The sequence below is a fragment of the Cervus elaphus genome, chromosome 13 (genome assembly GCF_910594005.1).
Source record: "Cervus elaphus chromosome 13, mCerEla1.1, whole genome shotgun sequence".
Classification (NCBI taxonomy): domain Eukaryota; kingdom Metazoa; phylum Chordata; class Mammalia; order Artiodactyla; family Cervidae; genus Cervus; species Cervus elaphus.
The window spans coordinates 35,000,157-35,024,516 of record NC_057827.1 but is presented as its reverse complement, the minus strand read 5'-3'; the positions used below and the strand labels follow the sequence as shown (position 1 = coordinate 35,024,516).

The 24,360-nt window shown below is 37.6% G+C and overlaps 1 protein-coding gene across 2 annotated transcripts in view; it reads left to right on the top strand.

Annotated features, from left to right (window-relative positions):
• Positions 1-24,360, top strand: part of SCAPER (S-phase cyclin A associated protein in the ER) — a 400,216-nt gene that overhangs the window by 260,703 nt on the left and 115,153 nt on the right. For both annotated transcript variants that reach the window (XM_043921754.1, XM_043921755.1), the window contains exon 25: positions 17,202-17,325. In XM_043921754.1, the coding sequence (XP_043777689.1) occupies positions 17,202-17,325 (124 nt within the window). The remainder of the gene's footprint in view (positions 1-17,201; positions 17,326-24,360) is intronic.

The following is a 24,360-nucleotide window of genomic DNA, read 5'->3' as shown; positions in this document are numbered from 1 at the left end:
TGGTATCATGGGCCAAATAGTTATAACAGAACCTTAATTAAATGGTACTACTACTATGCAGGGTAGGACTTGTTGGCTGCTGGAAGTACATGTGTTCATTAAGTGCTCTGCACAAAGCAAGCACTTAGTTTAATATCAGTGGGTTGGATTTCTTTTCTTTTTCTTTTCTTTTTGGGGTTGTTATTGTTTTGACTACATGTTGCCCTACTTAATTACTGAACTTTAAATCCCTGTGTCTGTGTGACTTTGAGTTCTAAGAATCTATGATCTATAATTTTACTTGGTCGTTTGTTTTTTCCACCCTAAGTCCAGACTTCATCCCGGTTAATTTTGGCCCAGCCTGTCAAGATTCTTTTTGGATCCTGAGTTGGCTGCTTACTTAGTTTTTTTTTTTTTTTTTCTTTAACACTGTGTCACATCTGAAGTTGATGTGTAAAAGATACATATATTTATCTAAATCATTGAAGAAATATCAAACAGGTTAGAGAATAGTCCAGTTTAACCCTGTATTAATGTTCCCAGGTATTCTACTTGTGTTGTCTTTTTCTCAAAGGGACCATAATTCCTTGGGATCACAGACCATAGTAAATGCTTTATTTATCAATCATATGATGTCTTAGTAAGTATCATTTCCATATATGAATGAATGAATTTTCTGAGACATGTAAGTAAAGCAGTAAAAGAACACACTACATCAAATATTTAACTCTGTGGACTTAAAATATGATTACATCTCAGTCCCAGATGAATAAGGGCCTGATTTAGACCAGTCTGTTAGCTAGACTTAAGGCAGTATTTTTTAATTCCATCTTTAAATTTCTGTGAATCTTATATCTGTAACTGCTTTACTTAGAAGGTCAAAGGGAATGCTGGAACTGTATTCTTGGTTTTTGTCCTTATCACAGTTTTAAAATCAGAGCACCCCCATTTTAATCTGTGGTGAAAAATAAATTCTTCCCACGGCTGTGGCCTTTATAAAGTATACCCATGTATTCATGTCAAACAAATTAATTAAATTCCCTTTTTTCTTATTAAAGTATACACATTTATCTATCCATAAATCGGTCTCAGGTAACACAATAGTCACTGAATACAGTAAAAGTAAATAAATTTAGAATGACGTGAGTTAGAGCTTGACTGACTAGGAAGATCATAAATTTATTATCCAAAGTAAGGTAAACATAAACTTGTGCAGTTTATCTCCTTGGCAGTACTGCGTTTACTTGATTCTTTGAAGCTGGTGAGGGGACAGAACTTAACACTTACTGAGAGCACCCTCAGTGCCAGCCACAGTGCCCGATGCTCAGCACGGCTTCCCTTGGTTACCCCGTCAGTCACCAGCAGCCAGGTATGTGGCCGTTGCCAGCATGAGGATTGAGAGCAGTCATGTTTGGGACACGACTACAACCTGAGAGAGAGCCATGATACTCTTTCTCAGAGAGTGTGTATTCTTTCCAGATGACAGAATGTTCTGAATTACTCTCCCATGATTATTGAGGTTTCATCCCTAGAGGCTTCTGTTCCTTTCTCTTGGTCTTGTGATACTCACAGGGTAGCAACTGATACAGTTCATTTATAGTGGAAAAGGGGTATCCTGGTGGATGCCAGAAGCAGGTAAATGACGTTGGGTTTCTGATTCTGATATCCGGGGAAACTGTCCTCTAGGGATTCCCTTTTTGGGATCAGGTGTATGTACATATGGACATAGGAATGAGATTGCCACATCTAGGAGCCATTAGAAATAGATCTTGTCCTTAGGGAACTTATAGTAATGGAAAATGAAATGGGTTAAACTCTAAGTACCACTGATACTGGCCTGCCTGTGTTACCTTTGTGGAACAGCCAGCCTGGTGGTATACATAAGCTCTTCATAAAAGGAATGCTTTGCTCTATATCTAATGTCTGCAAACTTAGCTTCGTCCGATGCATGGCTTCCTGTGCCTGGCCTGCAGCTTGCTGCTTACTCCCGTCTCTTGTTTGACTGCCTTGTCTGTTCTCTTTGGAGCTCATCTACTGTTGGAGCTTTGCTTTTCTCTTCAGTCTGCAATACAGTCTAAGCTATGTTAATCCTGTTTTCACCATGAGTTTCCTTCAGTGTTACCACTTATTTCTTTTCTGGGTTTGTCCTGTTCACCTCACCTCCAGTGCTGTTTGTTGTCCTCCCTTTTTCTGGGGGTTATGATATTACATGTTCTAGGCTTAAACCTATGCCTCCTCTTCTAAGAAGCTGTGTTTTATGCCATGGGATGTTTCCCTTAATGACCACATTTAGTTAAACCAAGATTGAACATTTGACTCAAAAGCAGCCAATCTTAGAGTCTTAAAACTCAGCCCAAAAAGTTAAACTGGACCAGTCAAGATTGTCTCTCAGGAATTTGCAGTTGGAAAATCGTAAAACTCCAACCCATTGTGTGTGTGTGTGTGTGTGTGTGTTTACATTTGAAAAATCACGCAGAGTAACTTCTGGGATGGTCATTACAGGGCTGTGTTCACTCCAAGTTTAGCAGGACTAATGGAGGCCTTTGTGGGGGGACGGAGGAGACCAGAGCTTTGTGAGAGACGAGGGGCTGGAAATGAGGGGAGGCCCAGTCCACAGAGCTGGCATTGTTCCTGCCCTCCTGAAGTCTGGGAGCTCATTTTCTCCTGGATTCACGTGAACGTTCCCAACAGCCTTACAGTAAATGCCTCTCTTTACTTGAAATATTGTGAGTGAATTTCTGTCCCTTCTAACCTAGATTCTGATACTTTAAAATACAAATATTAAAAGATTTTTTTAAACTCCAGATTGAATTGAAAATATTGGACTATGTAATAGAGCCTTCCTTGCAACCTCATAGCTGTTTTTCTACATTCTTCCATATCAAGAAAGAATAAATGAATGCCCAAAGTTTAAAGTAGAAATAAAGAGAGAAAGCACATTCTACATGTTCTCTAGGGTATCATTCTTTATGAACATTAAATATTTCTACAAGCTCAGACTGACTGAACTTTCCTTTTTTCTCCTAACCTTCATTTGGAGAACTTGTATAGAGAATTAAATACATTAAACGTTCTGTACCTGTAAAGTACTCTAGAGTGCAGATCTTACTTTCAGGATCAAAGATTAGACAACATATTGTTCTTTAATAAAATACATGAATTCTATAAGAACAAGTAACAATACTACTCATGTTCTTTATAGTCCTCAGATGTTAACTTTCTTGGTGGCCCTTGGGTCACACAGAATGGTTTCCTCATTATTAACCTTATAATTAGGATTTAGTTTGAATCTCAGTAACATTGTCTTATTTTCATAAAAACTAAAAAATATATTTTCTTAGCCTCTGTTTTCTCTGACTTGACCATAATGGACCATAGTCCAACTTTTTAATATAGAATAAGTTTGTTCATGATGAACTTAATCATTTCACTAGTTGTCTTCTGAAATTAGAACCAGTTGCCTTCATGCATTAGAGAAGGAAATGGCAGCTCACTCCAATGTTCTTGCCTGGAGAATCCCGGGGATGGGGGAGCCTGGTGGGCTGCCGTCTATGGGGTTGCACAGAGTCGGACATGACTGAAGCGACTTAGCAGCAGCAGCAGCAGCCTATTTTGAAGTTGAGATTAAGATGTTTAGAAGGTGAGAAGATTGCAAGAGCAGTTACTCCCACCAGCTCCCCACTCAAATCCTGACAGCCTGATGCAGCTCAGAATGTTAATCCTATACTACAAAATAAAGCTTTATGACATTTTTAAGAACTGAGTAATTTGCCTTTGTTTTAAGACTCAGTAGTGCAGTTTCAACTGCTAGGCGAAAGATGAAACATTTGTGAAAAAACAAATGATTTTTTGTTGTCATTTTTATAGTACTCAAAACAAGAAAGAAAAGCATTGACTTACTTCAGTCTAAGCTTTTTTGAAATTGCAGTTTTGTTCTTCTCAAGGAAAGCACACAGTATCTCCATATTACTAAACATCTATCCCAAAGCATGACATAGTCATACATCTGATGCAAGTTTCAGAGCCCTGCCTCGTCCTGTTCCTACCTCTGTCTTTCCCAATAAGAAATGCAAAACTTCATTGTAGGTGGGGTGGTTGTGTTACCAGAATTACACTGGTACATTCCGGATTCATGATTCCTGATAAAATTTGCAATTTTAAACTTTTTTTCTTAGCCACTCTACATTAAGGCATTTTCTTTCCATGTAGACAGTTCTCACGTAATAGTTCATTGGTTGAACATTTCTGGTTACCTGTTTACTTAAGAAAATCTTTAACTGTCTTTGGACTATCACTGTTAGATCACTTCCTGGGACATTACTAACAACTTATTTGAGGCTCTAACTTTCTTGCTCTTTCCTTTACACTAATGCCTTCTCCAGGGAATCGTTTTCATCAAGCCTAGCTATTGATTCAGAGATCAGGTTGTTGCCTTACTGAAAATATAAATACTTCTCAGCATTGACATTTGAGTTAATGTGAATACAAATCTCTCTCCATTTTTCAAATTTATGCATTCCAGCAAAAATGATTGTAAAGCTAATTTCTGTTAAGTGAATCCTATTTTCTTATTAATTTCCTTCATAAAATCAGCAGTGTATTTCTGTAAGGAAAATGTCAATGACCTAAACAATTGATGTAGAATTTGTGGCCAAGTCCTCTGGGGTTCTAGACAGTATAACACAGCAGTCTTGCTGAAAACACTCTGTAGTGCTTTCAGAATTGTGAACTATGTAGGTCTTTGCTAACTCTGTAACCTCTTTTCTCTTGTTACCTTCTGAGATGGATTCTTAAGGAACACCTAAATAGGATGAAGATTACAATGTCATATTTTGCAAATATATTTACAGTCTAACACATAATGTATTTTAGGCTAAAATTTACTTCTGTGTTCAAACTACCATACACTTTTGCTTATTTCACATGCTAGCAAGATAATGCTCAAACTCATTAAAGCTAGGCTTCAACAGTATGTGAACCGAGATGTATAAGATCTATAAGCTGGATTTGGAAAAGGCAGAGGAACCAGAATCAAATTGCCAACATCCACTGGTTCATAAAAAAAGCAAGGGAATTCCAAAAAGCCATCTACCTCTGCTTCATTGACTCTGCTAACGCCTTTGACTATGTAGATTACTGCAAACTGTGGAAAATTCTTAAAGAGATGGGAATACCAGACTACCTTAACCTGTCTCCTGAGAAACCTGTATGCAGGTCAAGAAGCAACAGTTAGAACCCAACATGTAACAATGGACTGGTTCCACATAGGGAAAGGAGTATGACAAGGCTGTGTATTGTCACCCTACTTATTTAGCTTCTATGCAGAGTACATCATTTGAAGTGCTGGGCTGAAAGACTTGCAAGCTAGAATCAAGATTGCTGGGAGAAATATCAACAACCTCAGATATGCAGAGGATGCTACTCTAATGGCATAAAGCGAAGAGGAACTAAAGAGCCTCTTGATGAAAGTGAAAAGAGGAGAGTGAAAAAGCTGGCTTAAAACTCAGCATTCAAAAAGCAAATATCATGGCATCTGGTTCTATCACTTCATGGCAAATAGATGGAGGGAAAGTGAAAACAGTGACAGATTTTATGTTTTTGGACTCCAAAATCACTGTGGATGGTAACTGCAGCCAGGAAGTTAAAAGAGGCTTGCTGCTTGAAAGAAAAGCTATGACAAACCTAGACAATGTTGTAAAAAGTAGAGACATCACTTTGCTGACAAAGATCCATATAGTCAAAGCTATGGTTTTTCCAGTAGTCGTTTATGGATGTGAGAGTTGGACTGTAAAAAAGGCAGAGTCCTGAAGAATTGATGCTTTTGGACTGTGATGTTGGAGAGGACTCTTGAGAGTTCCTTGGACATCAGGGAGATCAAACCAGTCAATCCTAAAGGAAATCAACCTTGAATATTAATTGGAAGGACTAATGCTGAAGCTGAAGCTCCAATACTTTGGTCACCTGGTTCGAAGAGCGAATCATTGGAAAAGACCCTGATGCTGGGAAAGATTGAGGGCAAGAGGAGAAGGGGGCAGCCAAGAACAAGACGGTTAGATGGCATCATCAATTCAATGGACATGGGTTTGAGCAAGTTCCTGGAGATGGTGAAGGACAAGGAAACCTGGTGTGGTGCAGTCCATGGGGTTGCAAAGAGACAGACATGACTTAGTGACTGAACAACAACAATAAACATATTCACTTTCTCATTAGATCAGTTCTAGGACTTAAGCCAGGATCTGTATTTAGAATTAGAGACAAGGGACTATAATGCACTAATGAATTAAACTCAGCTGGGATTTAGAATCAGAGCATTAGAGTTCAAATACCAGCTTGGCCAGTGTTTAATGTGAGACCTGTCTTTAAGACCTTATTGTGCTGTAGGATTTTTCATCTGGGGAATGGGGAAAAGATTTCTGTCTCACAGGGTTGTTGTGAAGGTGAAATGCTAATATATACGAAAGGGTTTTGTGAATTGTCACACTCTAGCATGGGATACTAGTGGCACGGGGTCACAATGCCCTGCACACTGCATGGTGTGTAACATCCCTCGACCCATTAAATACCTCTGCCCCCAGTCATTGTGACGACCAAGTGTGTTATTACACATTTCCACACGCACCTAGGGGATTGGTACCATTGGTTGTGTGCTGAGCAGTAGAGTTGTGGAAATAAAACTGTGTCCATAACCATCAGCAGGCTCATTAGTTAAAAAGTGAACTAAACAAGGAAATAGGTAATTTGGTCCTAAGTATAATTGTACAAGTATGCGCCAAGTGCAGAGACAGCGAAAAGGATGGCGTCATTAATAACCAGAGGAAGACAGAGTCTTTCCTATAGGTTTTAAAAGATAGATTCAGAGTTTGTCAAATTAACAAGTCTTCCTCAGCAGAGAACACAGCTTGTGCAAGAACATGGAGACCTGAAATAACATGTCAAATTAACAAGTCTTCCTCAGCAGAGAACACAGCCATGTGCAAGAACATGGAGACCTGAAATAACATGTCAAATTAACAAGTCTTCCTCAGCAGAGAACACAGCATGTGCAAGAACATGGAGACCTGAAATAACAGGATATATTTGGGAAGCTGTAAACATTTTGATAATATTAGGACTGTCAGTACAGTATAAAAATATAATTAAGTTCGAATGAATTGGACAAAATGACTAATTCAGGGGAAAGTGAAAGATATTTATTCCTTATTTTTTTTCACATTTTGAAGAAAGTTAATATCTTTTTCATTCCTCATCTTTCTATTATTGTCTCATCTTTCTGTTACCTTAATTTAAGCCCTCACTGCTTATGCTGTTTTACCCAAAGAGGAATTCACTCATTTAATATATACTTTTATTGCCATGTGGCTAGCACTTTGTTTAGTATTGTGGGTGAAGGATGAGTGAGAGAGAGAGAAGACCTTTACAACGAAGTTGTAGTGAGTCCCTGCTAAACACTTGGCATTGTCAGAAATATGGGTAATAAAGTTATTTTATATTAATCAATATATTACATTTATTTAACAGAGTCTTTGACACATGTTCAATCAATTTATCACATTATATAAATGAAGAAACTAAGGCTTAAAAACACTGAATGATTTATCGTCTCTTATCACATTGGCAGCTAGGACTGAGCATTCTATTCTGGTATTCTTCCTTCTCTATCTTATTGCCTGTATGGTATCACCAAAGAGAGAGGTTTTCAGTCTGGTTAAGAGCCAAAGGGGGACAAGAAGAATGATCTAACAGAAGTTCAGAAAGATGAACCAAAACCACTTGTAACTATTTGTATGTATGAGACAAAATATTCAGAGAAGGTCTAGCAATGAAGTCTACAAAAGCAGTACAACATTTCTGTGTTACCTTAAATACCCTTTTCATGATTTAAATCAGGTGATAAATATAAAGTAAATTCATCATAAGACTTATTCCCCATCAATACCAGATATAGATATAGAGGTGAAAACCACATACCACCTTAGGTATCTGCTACATTACAGCCTCTCATTAAGTGTTAATAAAATGTTATTTGCTGATGTGGGTGAAGTTTAGGATATAATCCATTGTTAAAGAACAATTCCTCATTTCTAGGCAGGATTATTGTTATGTAATTCTAAATAGCTATTTTTAGATCAAGATTTACTAAAAGTAAATAACTTTCCTCAAGATAACGAGAGCTTAAAAAATTATTTTGAAAGCTAATTAGCCGTGTGGGTGTGTATGTGTGTGTGTGTGTTGTGTGCTCAGTCGTGTCCAACTCTTTGTGACCTTACGGACTGTAGTCCATGAGGCTCTGTCCGTGGGATTTTCCCAGCAAGAATACTGGAGTGGGTTGCCATAGTGATTGATAAATAGTCTTCCCATTTGACATATTGAGGCATTTTGTTTGTGTCAGAAGGCAGCACAGAAATGGTTACAGTTGACAGCTGTTATGCCACTAATAAGATTAAAGTAAAGAAATTAGTTGTGTCGACTTTAATCTGCTGTTTAACACTGCAAGCCACCTGGGGTCTTCTCCAGAGCCTATGTGTTTAATTGTGACTTTAAAATTATATAACCAGATCCTACTTAAGAACATATCTAAAGACCAGCTAATCATAACTGTCTTGTTATGAGACAAGACAGAGTTTAACACTAGACTTCAAATTAATGTTTTAATTTTATGCTCATCCTAATTTTTAAATGTATTATTGTAATCTTTGCAACAAAACACCTTCTCAGTGGGAGGTTAATTTTAGGAAATGCAGAAAGTCTAATTAGGTTGTACCTAAAATATATGTGATTTCTCATTTAAAATTAGAGTATGTCTCTATGGAATAATTAAACTGCTTATTCTAATTATACCAAATTCACCAGCTAAACAAGAACCTTTGAAATAACTCATCTAGTTGAAGATTTCTTTCTCCAGCTCCAAGGCATCATTATACTTAGGAAAATCCCTGAATTAAAAAATTAATTTTAGTGTTTTAAAAATGTTACATTGTAGGATATGATACGCGGTGCAGCAGTCATTTGTAATTGTTACACTGAGTTTTGATGCACACTGAGGTGTAGAGCACATAATTTACATCTGCATAGCAAAGATTGGTTGGTCGGACAGCACTATTAGCATCCCTTCTCTACCCCAGTCTTGAGCTGTCTTTTATTTCCAGTTCCTGGATGTTGGCTCCTCGGCTATCCTCAACCACCCTAAAGGAGGGAATCAGAGGTGGAGAAGGCTGTGTGAATTTATGCTAATCATCACAGTGCCAGTGGGGAAAAGTTTTCCTCTTTACCTGCAGCTCACACTGATTCAAATGTCCACTGCAAAAATTCCCCAAAATTCTGTCACAAATCCACCTTCTCTGTGGTCACAAAAACATTAAAACTGAATCATCTGTTTATTGTTAAATTTTCTGCGTCATTCTTCTGTCCCCAGATTTATTGCTGAAAAAACATTTTCTTCTTCTTTTTTTAAAGTTTTATTTACTTTAATTTTTGTGGCTGGGTCTCTGATGCTGGTGGGCTTTCTCTTGTTGCAGAGATCAGAGGCTTCTTTTGTTACAAAGCACAGGCTCTAGGGCGGGCAGGCTTCAGTAGTTGCGGTTCCCGGGCTCTAGAGGAACAGGCTTAGTAGTTGTGACCCATGGGCTTAGTTGTTCCACAGCATTTGGCATCTTCCTGGACCAGGAATCAAACCCATGTTTTCTGCATTGGCAGGCCGACCCTTTACCACTGAGCCACCAGGGAAGCCTGGAGAAGGCATTCTCTTATTAACCAAGACTTGCTTATCTAATTGTACTAGTTCAATATTTGAATTTTGTTATTCTCCATGTCAGAGAGAGGAAAGAGAGCTGTTATGTAGAAGAGTTTGAAGGAAAAATCCCTTTGAGTCCTGAAATATCAGTACAAAATTATGAGATACTTTTAGCTAGGGGAATGGGGCTCCCACCCCTCTTCACTCTAATGATTGTTTAAAAGTAGAAAATGTGGCTAATGAATGTATTGGTATGTCCCACAGTTATCTATTCTCGTATGTTCTGCTTGAAACAAGGAAGACAGCTGTCCCTTCATTTAGACGGATCCCTGTACCCAGCCAGCTGTGTGCTGCATGCTATGAGGACTCCAAAAAGGATGAATCGGACAAGGACCTGAACTAGAAGTCACTCAGAGTCGTTGTATGATAGAGTGTTCAGTGCTTTGACACTGGTCTGTTTTTAGCCTTCAGAACTGGCACATGCAGCTTTCACGTGGGCCAGTCCTCCAGGGCCAGGCCTGAGTCACAGGCCCCGTTGTGTGAGCAGCCACTTGCTTGGTGGGTGCAGTTAGCATGTTAGAATTCTAGCTGCAGTTGCATCTCCCTAGTTTCAGATAATTCTTTTTGATAGTATCTAAGCAAGTTGTTTTTGTTTGGAGCTTTATAATGACAAAACATAATTTGAAAATGGTGAATATAAACTAATAAATTAAGCATTTATTAGATGCTTAATGCAAACAAAATGTACTTAGTAAATTATAATATGTTGGGGAGCTCTAATTTTAATATTCATTTCACCCCTCCCTAGGAAACTTGTATTACTCCAGGTCTGTGTGTTCTGGTTCAGTCCAGATAATCTTTCCTTAAACAATATCATTTGCTAACCATCCTCTGTGATTTGTGATATTCTATCCCTTTCCTACACTCATTCACATCAAGCCAATTCTTTCCTTCCATGAGGACTGAAGCAATAATTTACAAAAATCCCCAGTTTCTCTTTGCAGCTGTATTGTTGTGACTCTGCTACTTGGCACAGGATTTTGCTCCACAGGAACATAAAGCCTTCGCTCACCTCCACGTATATATGTGATATGCCATCTATTATGAACAAATGCTTAATGCAAACCAAAGGCATTTGGTAAATTATAATTTATAAGGGCTCTGGTTTTAAACTGCCAATGGCAGTTGTTTTTAAATGTCTGCTTTCTTGACACTGGTATCAGATAATGGATATGTGAACAGTGTTTTCTGAAAAGCCTTAGTCACTACGAACCTCATAAGGATATAAACTTACGTACTTCCTAAGTTATATTATCAAGTCCTCTTCGGCTGCAACTCTCTAGGGCTTTTCTATTTAACTATTTCATAACATCTTAGATACTAATCTTAATGTCTGAGGTATACTACGTTTGTATTCAAATAGTGTTCTTCTTGGATTTAAAAAAAAACAAACCCACCTTCGTGACGCCTTTTCTGTCCTCTGTTTTTCAGAGAAAACATTTTCAGTGAGAAGACCTACTGACACAAGATTCACTCATGTATTCATGATTATCTGGAATCAGAAAGCCCTTATCTCCACCCCCAACCACAGTGTACTTTTGATGGAATGGACAGTAAGATTTTACTGTCTTCTCAGAAGATACTTTTAAAATCTGGGGCTTTCTGTTTGATGTTAAAAAGTGCTTCCAGTCATGTGGGTTTTAAATTACAAGGAAAGCTGCTTGGGCAGACCACCCAAGCTGGGTTCAAAGAAGTGATCGTTCTAAGACAGGTGCTCTTCAAATAGAGGTTGTCTTTCAAACAAGTTCTACTGAGTGGACAAGTTTTTCCTGACCCCTGGGATTTTTTATACTCCCCCCACCCAGTTTTTCTCATCAGAAACCAGTTTCTTTGTGGAAGTTTCTTGGGAAAGTTTTGTAAGCATAAGACTATATAGATGTAACATTCCACACTTTACTATTAAATGCAGTTTCTTTAATGTAAAGCACAGAGGGCATTAGGACAATAACCCCACACCCTGTGCTGTTTGCTTTTTCATGTGTAGGTTTACTTATGCCCTGATATTCCACAAAAGAGTTTAGATAAGTTGTAGGGTTTTCATTGACTAAAAAAAAGAGAGATTAGAAATTAAGACCATAAAAATTATATATCAAAGTCAAAGGGAAAAGAGGGTACAATTATAGAACTATAAATTCCACATGTCATTCTAAATATAGTACCCTCATTTTTGAAACTTTGAGAGATCTGCAGTTGTATATATTGGTCCCACTGTACAGCTGCAATACATAAAGCAGTGTGTAATTGCCTTTATATATTACAGAACTTACATAAATTATCAACTAGACTAGGAAACCGGGAAACACAGCCTGTGTATAGTGTGTATATAGTTATAGTAAAGGTGGCGTTTCAAACCAGTAGAGAAAAGATGAATTATTCAAGAATTTCTTAGGTGGGGGAGGGAATTTAGGCTTCTGCTTCATGCCACACATCCAAATAAATTTTAAATGATTTGATAGTAAATTATAAAACCATAACATTACCACACACAGTGATGATTAAATACATACAAATGGCTGGATACAAACATGTAGTTACCTCATCTCATGGTAAAGGGTAACTTTCTAAAGGAAAAAGGGGCAGGAAGAGAAAATAAACCACAAAGAATCGTCTAACTACATGAAATTGTTTAGCTTCAGTATATAAAAGATGCCTTAAAAATAGTGAGCAAAATTATTGGCAGTAGATAAACTGAAAAAAATATTAACAATATGTATTAACCCTTTGCTATATACATATAATGAGAGAATCCTTATAAATCATTAAGAAAAAGAGAAAAACCTTCAATGAAAATTTTTAAATAGAGGATAAGAATAATTAACAAAAAGAAAAGTGTAAATGGCTACTTACTTCATACCTTACCCCACAATCAATTTCATATCTTATATTTAAATGTAAAATCTATGAAAATACCAGAAGTAAATTTTAAAAAATATTTTTGTAATGCTGAAGTAGGAAGACTCTTCTGACACAACATCCAGATATACTGAAGGGAAAGTTTGACAGATTTTATCAAATAAAAATGAAACCATTCTTTATGACAAAAAGCAAAAAATTTAGATAAACAACAGACAGGAAAATTTATTTGCTGTATATGATGATAAAAGGTTCATATCAGAACTTCCCTGGTGGCCCAGTGGTTAAGAATCTGCCTTGCAATGCAGGCGACATGGGTTCAGTCTCTCGTCGGGAACGAACACCTCACATGCCATGCCGGCGCAAAGGCCTGAGTGTAGCCTTTACTGACCCCACACACTTCAGAGTCCACACACCACAACTTGAGAGTCTGTGCACCACCACAAAGACCCCGCACACTGTAACTAAGACCTATTGCAGCCAATAAGCAAATAAAAAGTTAATACCTTTGTTATTGGTAAAGGGCCTTAAAATCAATAAGAAAAAGACAACCCCCCCCCATAGAAAATGGGTAAAAGGTTCACAGTGATAATTAAAGCAAATATAAATACACATTGCCAATAAGCACATGAAGTGAAACGTCCTTAATCACACTAGCAATTAAAGAAATGCAACCTTTAACATTTTTAGCTGTCAGATCAGTAACAGATTTTAAAAATGAAAGTATCTGATGTTAGTGAAAACATGGATGAACTTTTTCTGGGAGTATAAATTGATTTAAAATACTTTTTTTCTGGAGGGCAATTTGAATTTTGCAATGTCTATCAAAAGTCTTAAAGTAAATCTTCATATCCTTTGAACCAAATTACCATTACCGAACATTTACTCTCAGGAAGCAGAAGGGTTTGTTGGGTACAGCCGTGGTGAACGCTGGTTATGCAGTTGAGCACCCCCTGCATTTATGGAGATCCCAGGCACAGTGTGGCCCTCCCTCTATATATGAGAGCGAACCAGGTGTCTGCTCCCCAGTACTCTGTGTCTAGAATATAAACTTGTGACCTAGGCTTTACAACGCAGCATACCCACTCCAGACTTCTACTCTGAGGCTAATAAAGTAAGAAGCAAGGACATCCCACACTCTCTTCCTTTGACAATTGCAGGCAGCTGCATCTGTTGTCCAAGGTCATAGTGTGAGGTCAAGCTGTGACATATGGTGCCCGGAGTTTTTTTGTTTTGTTTTGTTTTAGCAGATCAGGTTCATGGTATGTGATTTGGATATTGGTCCATGCAGTATAACTTTGATGAAGGTGTTTTCTAAATCCTATGATATACCCAAAGCTTGTCAGTTAATTTCCTTCCTGTTTAAATCAACCAGAGCTTTCTTCCCCTGGCGTATAACTAAGAACTCTGAATATTAAAACAGCGTTCTTTCATTATGTTGAAAATTGGATACATTAGTAAGGAATTGATTGATGTAAAATTTTACATACATTGGGTGATCCTGTTCCTTCTTTTAAAAGCGACAGTATTTCTTAGTTTAAGTAGTTTAATCAGAAGAGGAATTTAAAATAAGAAATTGGATGCTTACAAATTTGTTGGAAAAGGTTGCAGACCTCTTTATTGACTCCAGAACAATACCAAACATATCCACTGGGGGCACTGCTCCCTCTGAAGCCAAAAAAGGAAGGAAGGAAGGAAGAAGCTAATGCCACACACAACTTTCTGTCACACTCAGGAAACCACAATGGGTACTGGAAGCTGCAGATCAGAGATTAGGAAATCAAATCAAATAGTACAAGTTGTCCCACTGGTTCTTGATACACAGAATCTGGAAAAGGGAACCTGAGTCTACTGCAGGGAAGCCTCACCTTTCCAAACCTTGCTTGTTGACAGCAACAGCCAACCGCAGGGAAAGATGTCCTTGGCTCCAAATCTTGTATGATACCATTTGTGTAGAGGGGAAACTCTTGCCTATGCACAGACTACTGGAAGGACATGTGCACTAGTAACCGTGGTGATTTCTAAGGTAGGGAATTGAGGGGCTGAAGGACATAAGTAAGGGGGAGGTACTTTTCGCCATACTTCTTGGTGTGTGTTGTACTAAGGTCATCATTCCTAGTCAGAAAGTTACCAAGTTAAATTTTATTAGTATTAAAGCTCAGGAGTTTTTACTGTACTCCAAGGGAACACACCTGCAGGTCTCTGAGGAGTATTTCAAGGCTCTTTGAGAGGAAAACAGAGTGGGACTCTGGGTCAGAGCAACTCTGATTTTATCTGTTCTTTGGTTTAAGCTTCTGAAAAAGATTTCATTAGCTTTTAAGCTTCTGAGCAAGAAAGTAAGAAAGCTGTTCTTTTTTTTTTTAAATTGAAGACCAGTGTTACCAAAGAATATTAAATGTCATGGAGAAATATTCATTTTATACATATTAACTAAGTGAACATTTCTAAGATGAGAAGACTGGAAGTACAAGTACCAAGTATCATGGTTTTTTACTGTTTATTTGTGCTCTCTTTCTTACAGTTATTATAATTATCTTTAAAATTATTTTTATAATCACAAATACATGTTATTTTTTTAACTGAAAAGAAAAGCACTCTTGCCAATTTAAATACGTTAGCTAATAAATAGTGCTGAATTGCATTTGTGGTAGATTTGTTACGTAGAACCTCCAACTGATGTGTCATAAATGTGTTACACCTAAGACACATAAGACTCCTGGACAGTCCTCAGGGGTTAAGTCAGGCTGGAGCTGAGGCTTCTCCTGCTCCCTTCAACTTAAAGTCCTTTCATTGTTCATGCCAGTATACCATGTAAAAATTTACGAAGCATGGTGCTTTATTATTCTGGAAATTACAGCTTTCATAGCATGCTTTAATTTGATTTGATTTTTAAATGTTTTAATTATGACTTATTCATAACAAGAATAATAAGTTTAATAACTCTAATGAAGCCTATCATTATGAATTATTTAACCATGTGCCAGGCACCATCCTAAGTACTTTGCATCTATTATTTCATTTAATTCTTATGATGACCATGTGAAGCTTAGGTATTATTATCTCAGTTTTACAGATAAGAAATTGGATGCTAAGATATAAATGAGTAACTTGCTAAAACCTCAAATGACAGAACTAGGTTTCTAACCTAGTATCTTATTCCAGTATCTCTCCTCTTAACCAACATACTCTAATGCTCAAGTTTCAGGAACCTATCAATTATGTTGAAGCAAGTACCACTACATCAGCCAAACAGATGATTACAACAGGAGCTGTCTTTACCATCTTTCTCCCACTAGAGCATCAGCTCCATGAGAACAGAGCGCTTGTCTGTCTTGTCTACCTAGCACAATGCCTGGAAAATCATAGGGAATTACATATTTGTTGAACAAATGAATATTTACATGTTGATTCTTAGACCCATGCTTCTCAACTCTGCCTGTACATCAGAATTGCTCATAGAACTTTTGAAACATGCAGAATTTCTAGAGCCCTCCCACTCCCACTAGCATCTCCAGGGGAGGAATTCAGGCAAGTCTGTATCTTTAAAGATATACAGGTGATGCTAGTGCTCTGTCAAACTCTAGAGCTCCTATTCCAGAGCAGTGGTCTGGAATTTTGTTTTAAAAAAAAGTGAAATTCATTAAAACACAAATTGCTGGACTCCACCCCCAAAGTGTCTAGTGTTTAGTAGATCTGGGGTGAAGTCTGAGAATTTGCATTTCTGAAAGTTCCCAGGTGATATTGATGCTACTGGTTCATGGTTCACGCTTTAAGAATTATTGTTTTAGAGGATTGGTTGTAAGGGACTAAATCAAAACATTTGTACATAGGACTTAAGCAGGGGATTTAGTGAGGCCAGAATCAACATTGATCACTCAGGCAGTGCAGGTTTATTACAGTTTTCAAAGCACTCACAAGAATGCCCATTGAGTTTGTTGCTCCAAAACTTACTTTGAAAAATGGGATATAATTTTTTAATCCCAAAGGGAAAAAAAAAGCACATTTCTTTGATGGGTTTGACCCGAGACTGTTTTACTCTTTAGGTCCTCTCCTGCTGAGGCACTCTGGGCCCGTCTGTACAATCCCTGGGCAGGTGTGGTGCTCACTCCCCAGACCTCTGCAGTTCTTGTCTCACAAGGGAAAACCTGTCGTTTCTCTTCATGTGTGCTCCTTTCCTCCATCATCTGCCCTTGTCAACCAGGAGACCTGGCAACAGGAGCTTTGGCACACTCTTTTTTCTGGATACTATTCAAAAATTCTAGATCCCAAAATTCCTGGGTAACATCTAATTTTAGGTTATTAAGACATTGTCAGTAGACTGGTAAGTACATTTCCATTGTCTGCTGCTGCATTAATAAGAGGCAAGAATTAGTTTCTAATGAGCACTAGGCTGTGGATAAAAATTAAAAGCTTTTATATCTAGCTGATGGACCTTGCACCTAGTAATATTTGGCTTGGTTTTTTAAGAGTGATTTCTATCCCATGCCTGCTGCTTTTGTACTGTTCATTTTGTGTATTTCACATTGTTTAGAGAAGAACTGCACAAGTTTTATAAATGGTGTTTTTCTCCTTCTGTTAGGTCTCTTTGCAATGCAATCAATGTTTACAACCTCACCTGCAATAACTGTTCAGAAAACTGCACTGATGTTCTGTTTAGTAACAAGATTACCTTCTTAATGGACCTCCTCATACACCAGTTGACGGTATGTAATATTATTGCTTTGAATTAGAAGCAGTTAAGATTTGAAAAATATCCCCTATGGAGAAAACTAAAAGAAGCCATCTTATTTATTATCCAGATTGAAAAAAAAAGTGAAGATGATTGGGAGAGTAAAATAGGAACTGGCAGAAAAACCTCTTCATTTGAAAATCTTATAATGCATTCTTCTAAGTCCCAGTATTTGATGGATAATGTACTTGTAGCACTTGCTGAGATCACAGATTTCCATGGTTAGTCTGGGACTTTGGAATGAGTTAGGCTCAAAGCCGTATCTCTGAGGTCATAGGAATTAATGCTGTACAAGGGAAGAAAGTCTCATAACCTCTCTTGCCAGCTCAGTTTAAAGGGTCACTTTATGTTTAATTTGGTAAGAAACATAAAGAAAGGGAAGTAATGCCTTAGTGATGAGGCAGGATGAATGGTGGGAGAAGATATTAAAGAAATGCTATTTTTTTAAAAAAGGTCAATTTAAGATGGACTTTTTGAGGGCCCTTGATGTATTTTTTGAAGCGAGAAACTCCTCTGTCACAAAGGGGCAAACCTGTTATACTTTTGAAATAGGAACAAGCAGCCAATTGTAGCCTTAAATTTTACTTCAGTTCACAGATGTTGAAAGAGGTAAGCTCAGTATAATATCCACAGGTTTAGGTCTGTCAACTGCAGCCTCCAGAACACAGCCCTGGGGCCAGAAGTTTCCTGGTGAAGTTTCTGAGCCCCTGAGGTATTGGCACAAAATCACTCTCAAGCTGCAAGTTTATAACACAGGAGATTTATTTTTCAGAACCGATTTATTTTACTCAGCGTGTAGTTCTAATAGCTTTTCCCTAAACTGTGAGCCTTTTGCTCTCTTTCCTTCTCCATCTGGTTAATTTCTACATCCTGAGACCTCTACTAAGACATAATGGCACTTTCCTCATGAAACCTTCCCCAACCTGACCCTCTCCCCAAGTCCAGGTTAGGTGTTCTTCTTATATGCTCCTGTCCCTTAGGTCATTCATAGGATTAATCACATTGAATTGTAATTAACTGCTTACTTGTCCAATTCCCCAATTAGCCATAAAATCAATGAGGACAGGAGGTGATTCATCACTTTCTCCAAAATCCTAAAACAGGGCCTGACACAGTAGCTTCAGCACATTGTTAATGAACATATAAGTAAACAAATGGATTCCCATATGTTTAAAGCTGAAAATCAGAAAGGAAATGATGAGGCTCTCACATGCTCTTCTCATGACAGAGAGAAGGGACAGCAGTGAGAAAGGACAAAAACACAGACCTAGAACAATACAGTGCAATAAAGGTTGTTTATAAATGACACTGAGTCATCCCTTGAAGGCTAAGTTAATATATGGTTTATCTATAAAATAAGGCATTGAAATACAGGTAATGAATTTTAGCAAAAATTTCAATCAGAAATATTTGAAAGCCAGGGACAAGGAGAAAGACTTAGCATTTGCTGTATGACCTTATGTCCCAGGCATTTTAATATATATTGCCTCATTTCTTTTTTAAAACAGAAAGTCAGTGTTAGTATACTGCTTTACAGGTGAAGAAACTTGAGTCTGAGAAAGGTTGACTTGCCCAAGGCTACATGGATAATCATGGAGGCAAGAGCCCAGGCTAGGTCTGTCAAACCCCAATTGAGGGACATTCTACACAAAAATTGACTCATACTTTTCAAAAGTGTCAGTGTCATGAAAGACATAGAAAAGTTGAAGAACTGTCACAGACTGGAGGAATCTAAGGGGATCTGACAACGAAATGTAACGTGGGATCCTAGACCAGAAAAAGGATGTTCGTGAGAAAACTTGAAACTTCAAATAAGGTCTGTAGAATAGTTAATTTTATTGGCTCAATGTGATTTCTTGCTTTCAGTAATTATACCGTGGTTTTTCACAATGTTAGCAGTAGGGATATGGGTGAAGGGAACTCTATTTTTGCAACATATCCTACTTTTAAGTCTTCTTGCTTATTCCTTCACATTTCAAAGCCATTCTGTTTTGTTACTTTACCCTGTTCAAAGTATATAATTTCTATGATTCCATTACCAATTTTAAATTATTTCAAAATAAGAACTGGAAAAAAACAAATAAACCCCATGCTCTCCAACTATTCCATGCCGCATTATCTGGAAGAATATACTGTGTGAAACCTATTCTATATTGGTAATGGAAGAAGATACATAAATGTACTTTGAACAGAAAAAGTAACAAAGGGAATGGTGTTTGAAATGTGAAGGAATGAGCAAGAAGACTTATTGACAAGATCTTCCATCCTAGCTCTTCATTCTTTTCTGATCAAAACCTGTTCTTATCATATAAGGTAGTTTGTTTATTCTCTCACTTAATAATTATAAGTGCCTACTATTTCCAGTTGCAGAGAAGTGTAGGGTATGATCCTAACCATCCAGGAAATTCCTGCTTTGGAGTAGGAACAGATATGCAGGTTGCACATAAAAATGGTGTGATGTCAGCCTGTGTAGAGTATGGTAAAGCCCAGAGAAAGGAGGTCGGTAGCCTCTGCCTCGGCCATCACAAAGCTAGACCGTAACTCCTCATAATAGCTTTCATTTATTAAGTGCCTGCCATGTGCCAGGAGCTTGTAAGTAGCTTGATCCTTTCCCTCCACTTTGAAAGCCCCAGTTTCCTTTGAATCATATTCCCTTACTTGTGACCTCAAGATTTCTTAACACTCGGAAAGCTTTTAATCTCCCAACCAATGAATTTCACCACATTCTATGTTTATTTTGTTCAGTTTAGAACTTGAATCCTGGGACATTAGTTTGTCAAACACATTTTATCCCTCCTTCCCTTAAACGTGGCACTTCCTGGTCTTACTGTTCTTTTTGGCCTTTTATTCTCTGTCAGTTCTAATGCTGCTGTGATGGAGTTTGTGATAATTGAAAGAGGTATGTTTTCTAAGTTGGAGAGGTAGAGGTGGTGGTGGTTATTTTTACATTTCTGGAAGTCACTTGTGCATGTACATTTTTTATTTCTAACTTGTTTTGACATACATGTAACTGAAATGTGGATCACTAACTTGTAAGTACCCTTTCAGCAAAGGGTAGGAGGCTGTCATCACACATTTTCCAGAAGGATTATAAAGAAGCATAAAAGAAGTTAATTAATTCAGATCTGGTAGAATTTATATGACAACTGATTATAGGGCAGTTCAGCCTTTCTTCAGCAAACTGAGATGGTTTAGAAGGCTTTTCTCCCCTAATGTAGCTGTTTGGAGCTTGTTTTAGCACTCTTGTATTACATCTCAATTAAGTGCAAAGCGTTGTACAGATGCCAGGATTACAGAGGTGAATTGGACACGGTTCCTTCATTCTAGAAGCCCACAGTTAAGGAATAAGCAACTTACATACATTAATATTAAAGAAAAGCTGTGAGAAGTTCTGTAACATAATCAGGGCTACAGAGTAGTGCACACAGCCTAGAAAAGTACCAGGCATGTAAGGAAATGCCTGTTAAAGATTTGATTAATGAATGAATGAGTTCTAATTTGGAGCATTGGAGAGGCTTTTGGGAAGAATTTGGATTTGCCTATGCCTTGAAGGGTAGAAATTCTACAATTCTGGATTATGATTTTTACAAAAGCTAAATTAGCAGGGGTGGCACTGAAAAAGTATGTGCTTTTTCTTGCGGTGTAGATTCAAAGTAGGATTTTTAGGATAAGGTCTTGAGGAATTTATTTGGAGCCCTATAAAAACAGTACATTTAGATAGGCATTATCTTCAAAAAGTATGAAAACTTTAAACTATGTTAAAGCAGATTTCAATAACTGAGTGTTAAGACTCTTCTCTGTGCCTGAATCATTACACTGCATATGAAAGTAGGCCTCTACCTTCAAAATGTCTCCTTGAGGAGACTAGACATGAACATTAGAAGGCAATAAAAAGACAAGTGAAAAAGAGCAAACTGGCAAAATAGATAGTCCCAGTTCTCATTCCCAAAGAAACACTTAGCAACTATATACAAACCAAAATAGTGTTATGAACGCAATGACATAAATCAAAGCAAGATCCTCTATGACCCACCTCCTAGAGTAAAGGAAATAAAAACAAAATAAACAGCTGAGACCTGATTAAACTTAAAAGCTTTTGCACAGCAAAGGAAACCAAAAGCAAAGTGAAAAGACAACCCCTCAGAATGGGAGAAAATAATAGCAAATGAAACAACTGACAAAGGATTAATTTCCAAAATATACAAGTAGCTCATGCAACTCAACACCAGAAAAGCAAACAACCCAATCAAAAAGTGGGAAAAAGACCTAAACAGACATTTCTCCAAAGAAGACATACAGATGGCTAAAAAACACATGAAAAGTTGCTCAACATTGCTCATTATTAGAGAAATGTGAATCAAAACTACAATGAGATATCACCTCACACCAGTCAGAATGGCCATCATCAAAAAGTCTACAAACAATATATGCTGGAGAGTGTGTGGAGAAAAGGGAACACTCTTGCACTCTTGCTGGGAATGTAAATTGATACAGCCACTATGGAAGACAGTATAGAGATTCCTTAAGAAACTAGGAATAAAACCACCATATGATTCAGCAATCCCACTCCTAGGCATATACCCTGAGGAAACCAAAATTGAAAGAGACACATATCCCATTGTTCATTGTAGCACTATTTACAATAGCTAGAAAATGGAAGCAACCTAGATGTCCATCAACAAATGAATGGATAAAGAAGTGTGATACATATACACAATGGAATATTACTCAGCCATAAAAAGGAATGCATTTGAGTCAGTTCTAATGAGGTAGATAAACCTAGGACCTATTATACAGAGTGAAGTAAGTCAGAAAGAGAAAGATAAATATCGCATTCTAATGCATATATATATATGGAATCTAGAAAAATGGTACTGACAGGGCAGCAGTGGAGAAGCAGACATAGAGAATAGACTTGTGGACGTGGGAGAGGGGAGGGAGGGGGAGAGGTATGGAAGGGGTAGTATGGAAACTTACCATTACCATGTGTAGAATGGGCAGCCAACAGGAATTTGCTGCGTGGCTCAGGAAACTCGAGCAGGAGCTCTGTATCAGCCTAGAGGGGTGGGGTGGGGAGGGAGATGGGAGGGAGGTTCAAAAGGGAGTGGATATGTGTATACCTATGACTGATTCATGTTGAGGTTTGACAGAAAACAACAAAATTCTGTAAAGCAATTATCCTTCAATAAAAAATAAATTAAAAAAACATTATAAGAATTCCATAAAACAGTTTAGATATTACAATACCCAAGGTGATCTCAAGGCCAGGAACAACCACACTGATGTGAGTAAGAAAAACTATTTTGGTTTACTCACAATCTCTCCTCTCTTGAGTTGGCACAGCTTGGCGTTGGAAGATGATACCCCAGCTCATGGTTCTCTGCTTTAAAGGGAGAGGAGTTGAGTGTGAATCCAGCATTCTGGCTTTTTGGAGGACTGCCCAAGGGACTTGTGTCTGCCTCACCTGACTCATGGCACTGCCAGGAAGCTGGCTTACTTTGGATGCCTGGCAGCCCTTGAGAACAGCAGAAAGCAGGGCAGCTTACTGCTGAGAATCAGAGAACCTGCAGTGCTACCTACAGACACCAGAGGGAGCAAGAGATTACAATCGCCTGAGTAAGAAACCAGCCAGGCTTTCTAATTGAGAAATTGCACATGCAGGCCCAGAGAAGCCCTGTCCCCTATAAAAATGCTTCATAGAACCTCTGACTCCCTAGTCAAGGGAATTTGTGTCTTCCCCTTTACAAAGGCAGTATGTACAGTCGAAAAGTGATACCTCTTTTTTCAAATGTGCAGATTCCAACAAAAAGTTACAAGACACACAAAGAAAAAGGGAACCATGGCCCCTACAAACAACAAGATAAATCTTCAAGAATCAACCCTAAAGAAGCAGGTATATGAATCATGTGACAAATATTCAAAATAATTATTCTAGAGATGTTCTGTGAACCCAGAAAAATGATATATGAGCAAAATGAAAATTAAAAAGAGATAGAAAATATAAAAAGAGGCTGATTCATATCAATGTATGACAAAACCCACTGAAATGTTGTGAAGTAATTAGCCTCCAACTAATAAAAAAATTAAAAAAATAAATAAATAAATAAATAAAAATAAAAATAAAAAAAAGAAAATATAAAAAGAACCAAACAGAAGTTTTGGAGCTAAAGAGTAAGTTATTGAACTGAAAAAACTAGAGGAATTCAAGATCAGCCTTGATCAGACAGAAGAAAGAATCGTTGAACTAAAAGATAGGTAATTTGAAATTATCCAATCAGGAATAAAAATAAAAAAGAATGAAAAAAAGCCTAAGGGACTTACGCTATACTGTAAAGTAGACCAATATGTGTATTATGGTGGTCACAAAAGGAGAGAAAGAGAGACAAAGAGAAAATGGGGCAGAAAACTTATTTAAATAAATAATGACCTAAAATTTCCCAATCTAGTGAAGGAAAGGGAATCCAATTTCAACAAGTCCAACAGGTCCTAACTTTGGTGAACCCAAAGAAACCTCACATAGACACACTATAATCAATTATCAGAAGTCAAAGATAGAACTTTGAATGCAGCAAAAGGAAATCAACTTGTCACATGCAGAAGAACTCTCATAAAACAATCAGTGTATTTCACACCAGAAAACCTACATGCCAGAAGGGAGTGGGATGTTATCATCAAAATGATAAAAGAAAAAAATACCAACCAAGAACACTATATCCAGCAAAACTATCCTTCAAAAAATGAAAGAGAAGTTAAAACTTTCCCAGATAAACAGAAGCTAAGGAAATTCATCACCACTACTAGACCTACTTGACAAGAAATTCTAGAAGGAGTCCTTGAAGTAGGAGGGGAAAAAAAGACACTAAATAGCAACATGGAAGCATATGAAAGTATAAAGCTCACTGATAAATGTGAATATAAAGACAAATACTGGATGCTGTAATACTGTAATGGGGGGTTAAGTCAGTGTTAATCCTGACATGGGAATTAAAAGACCAAGCTGTTAAAATAG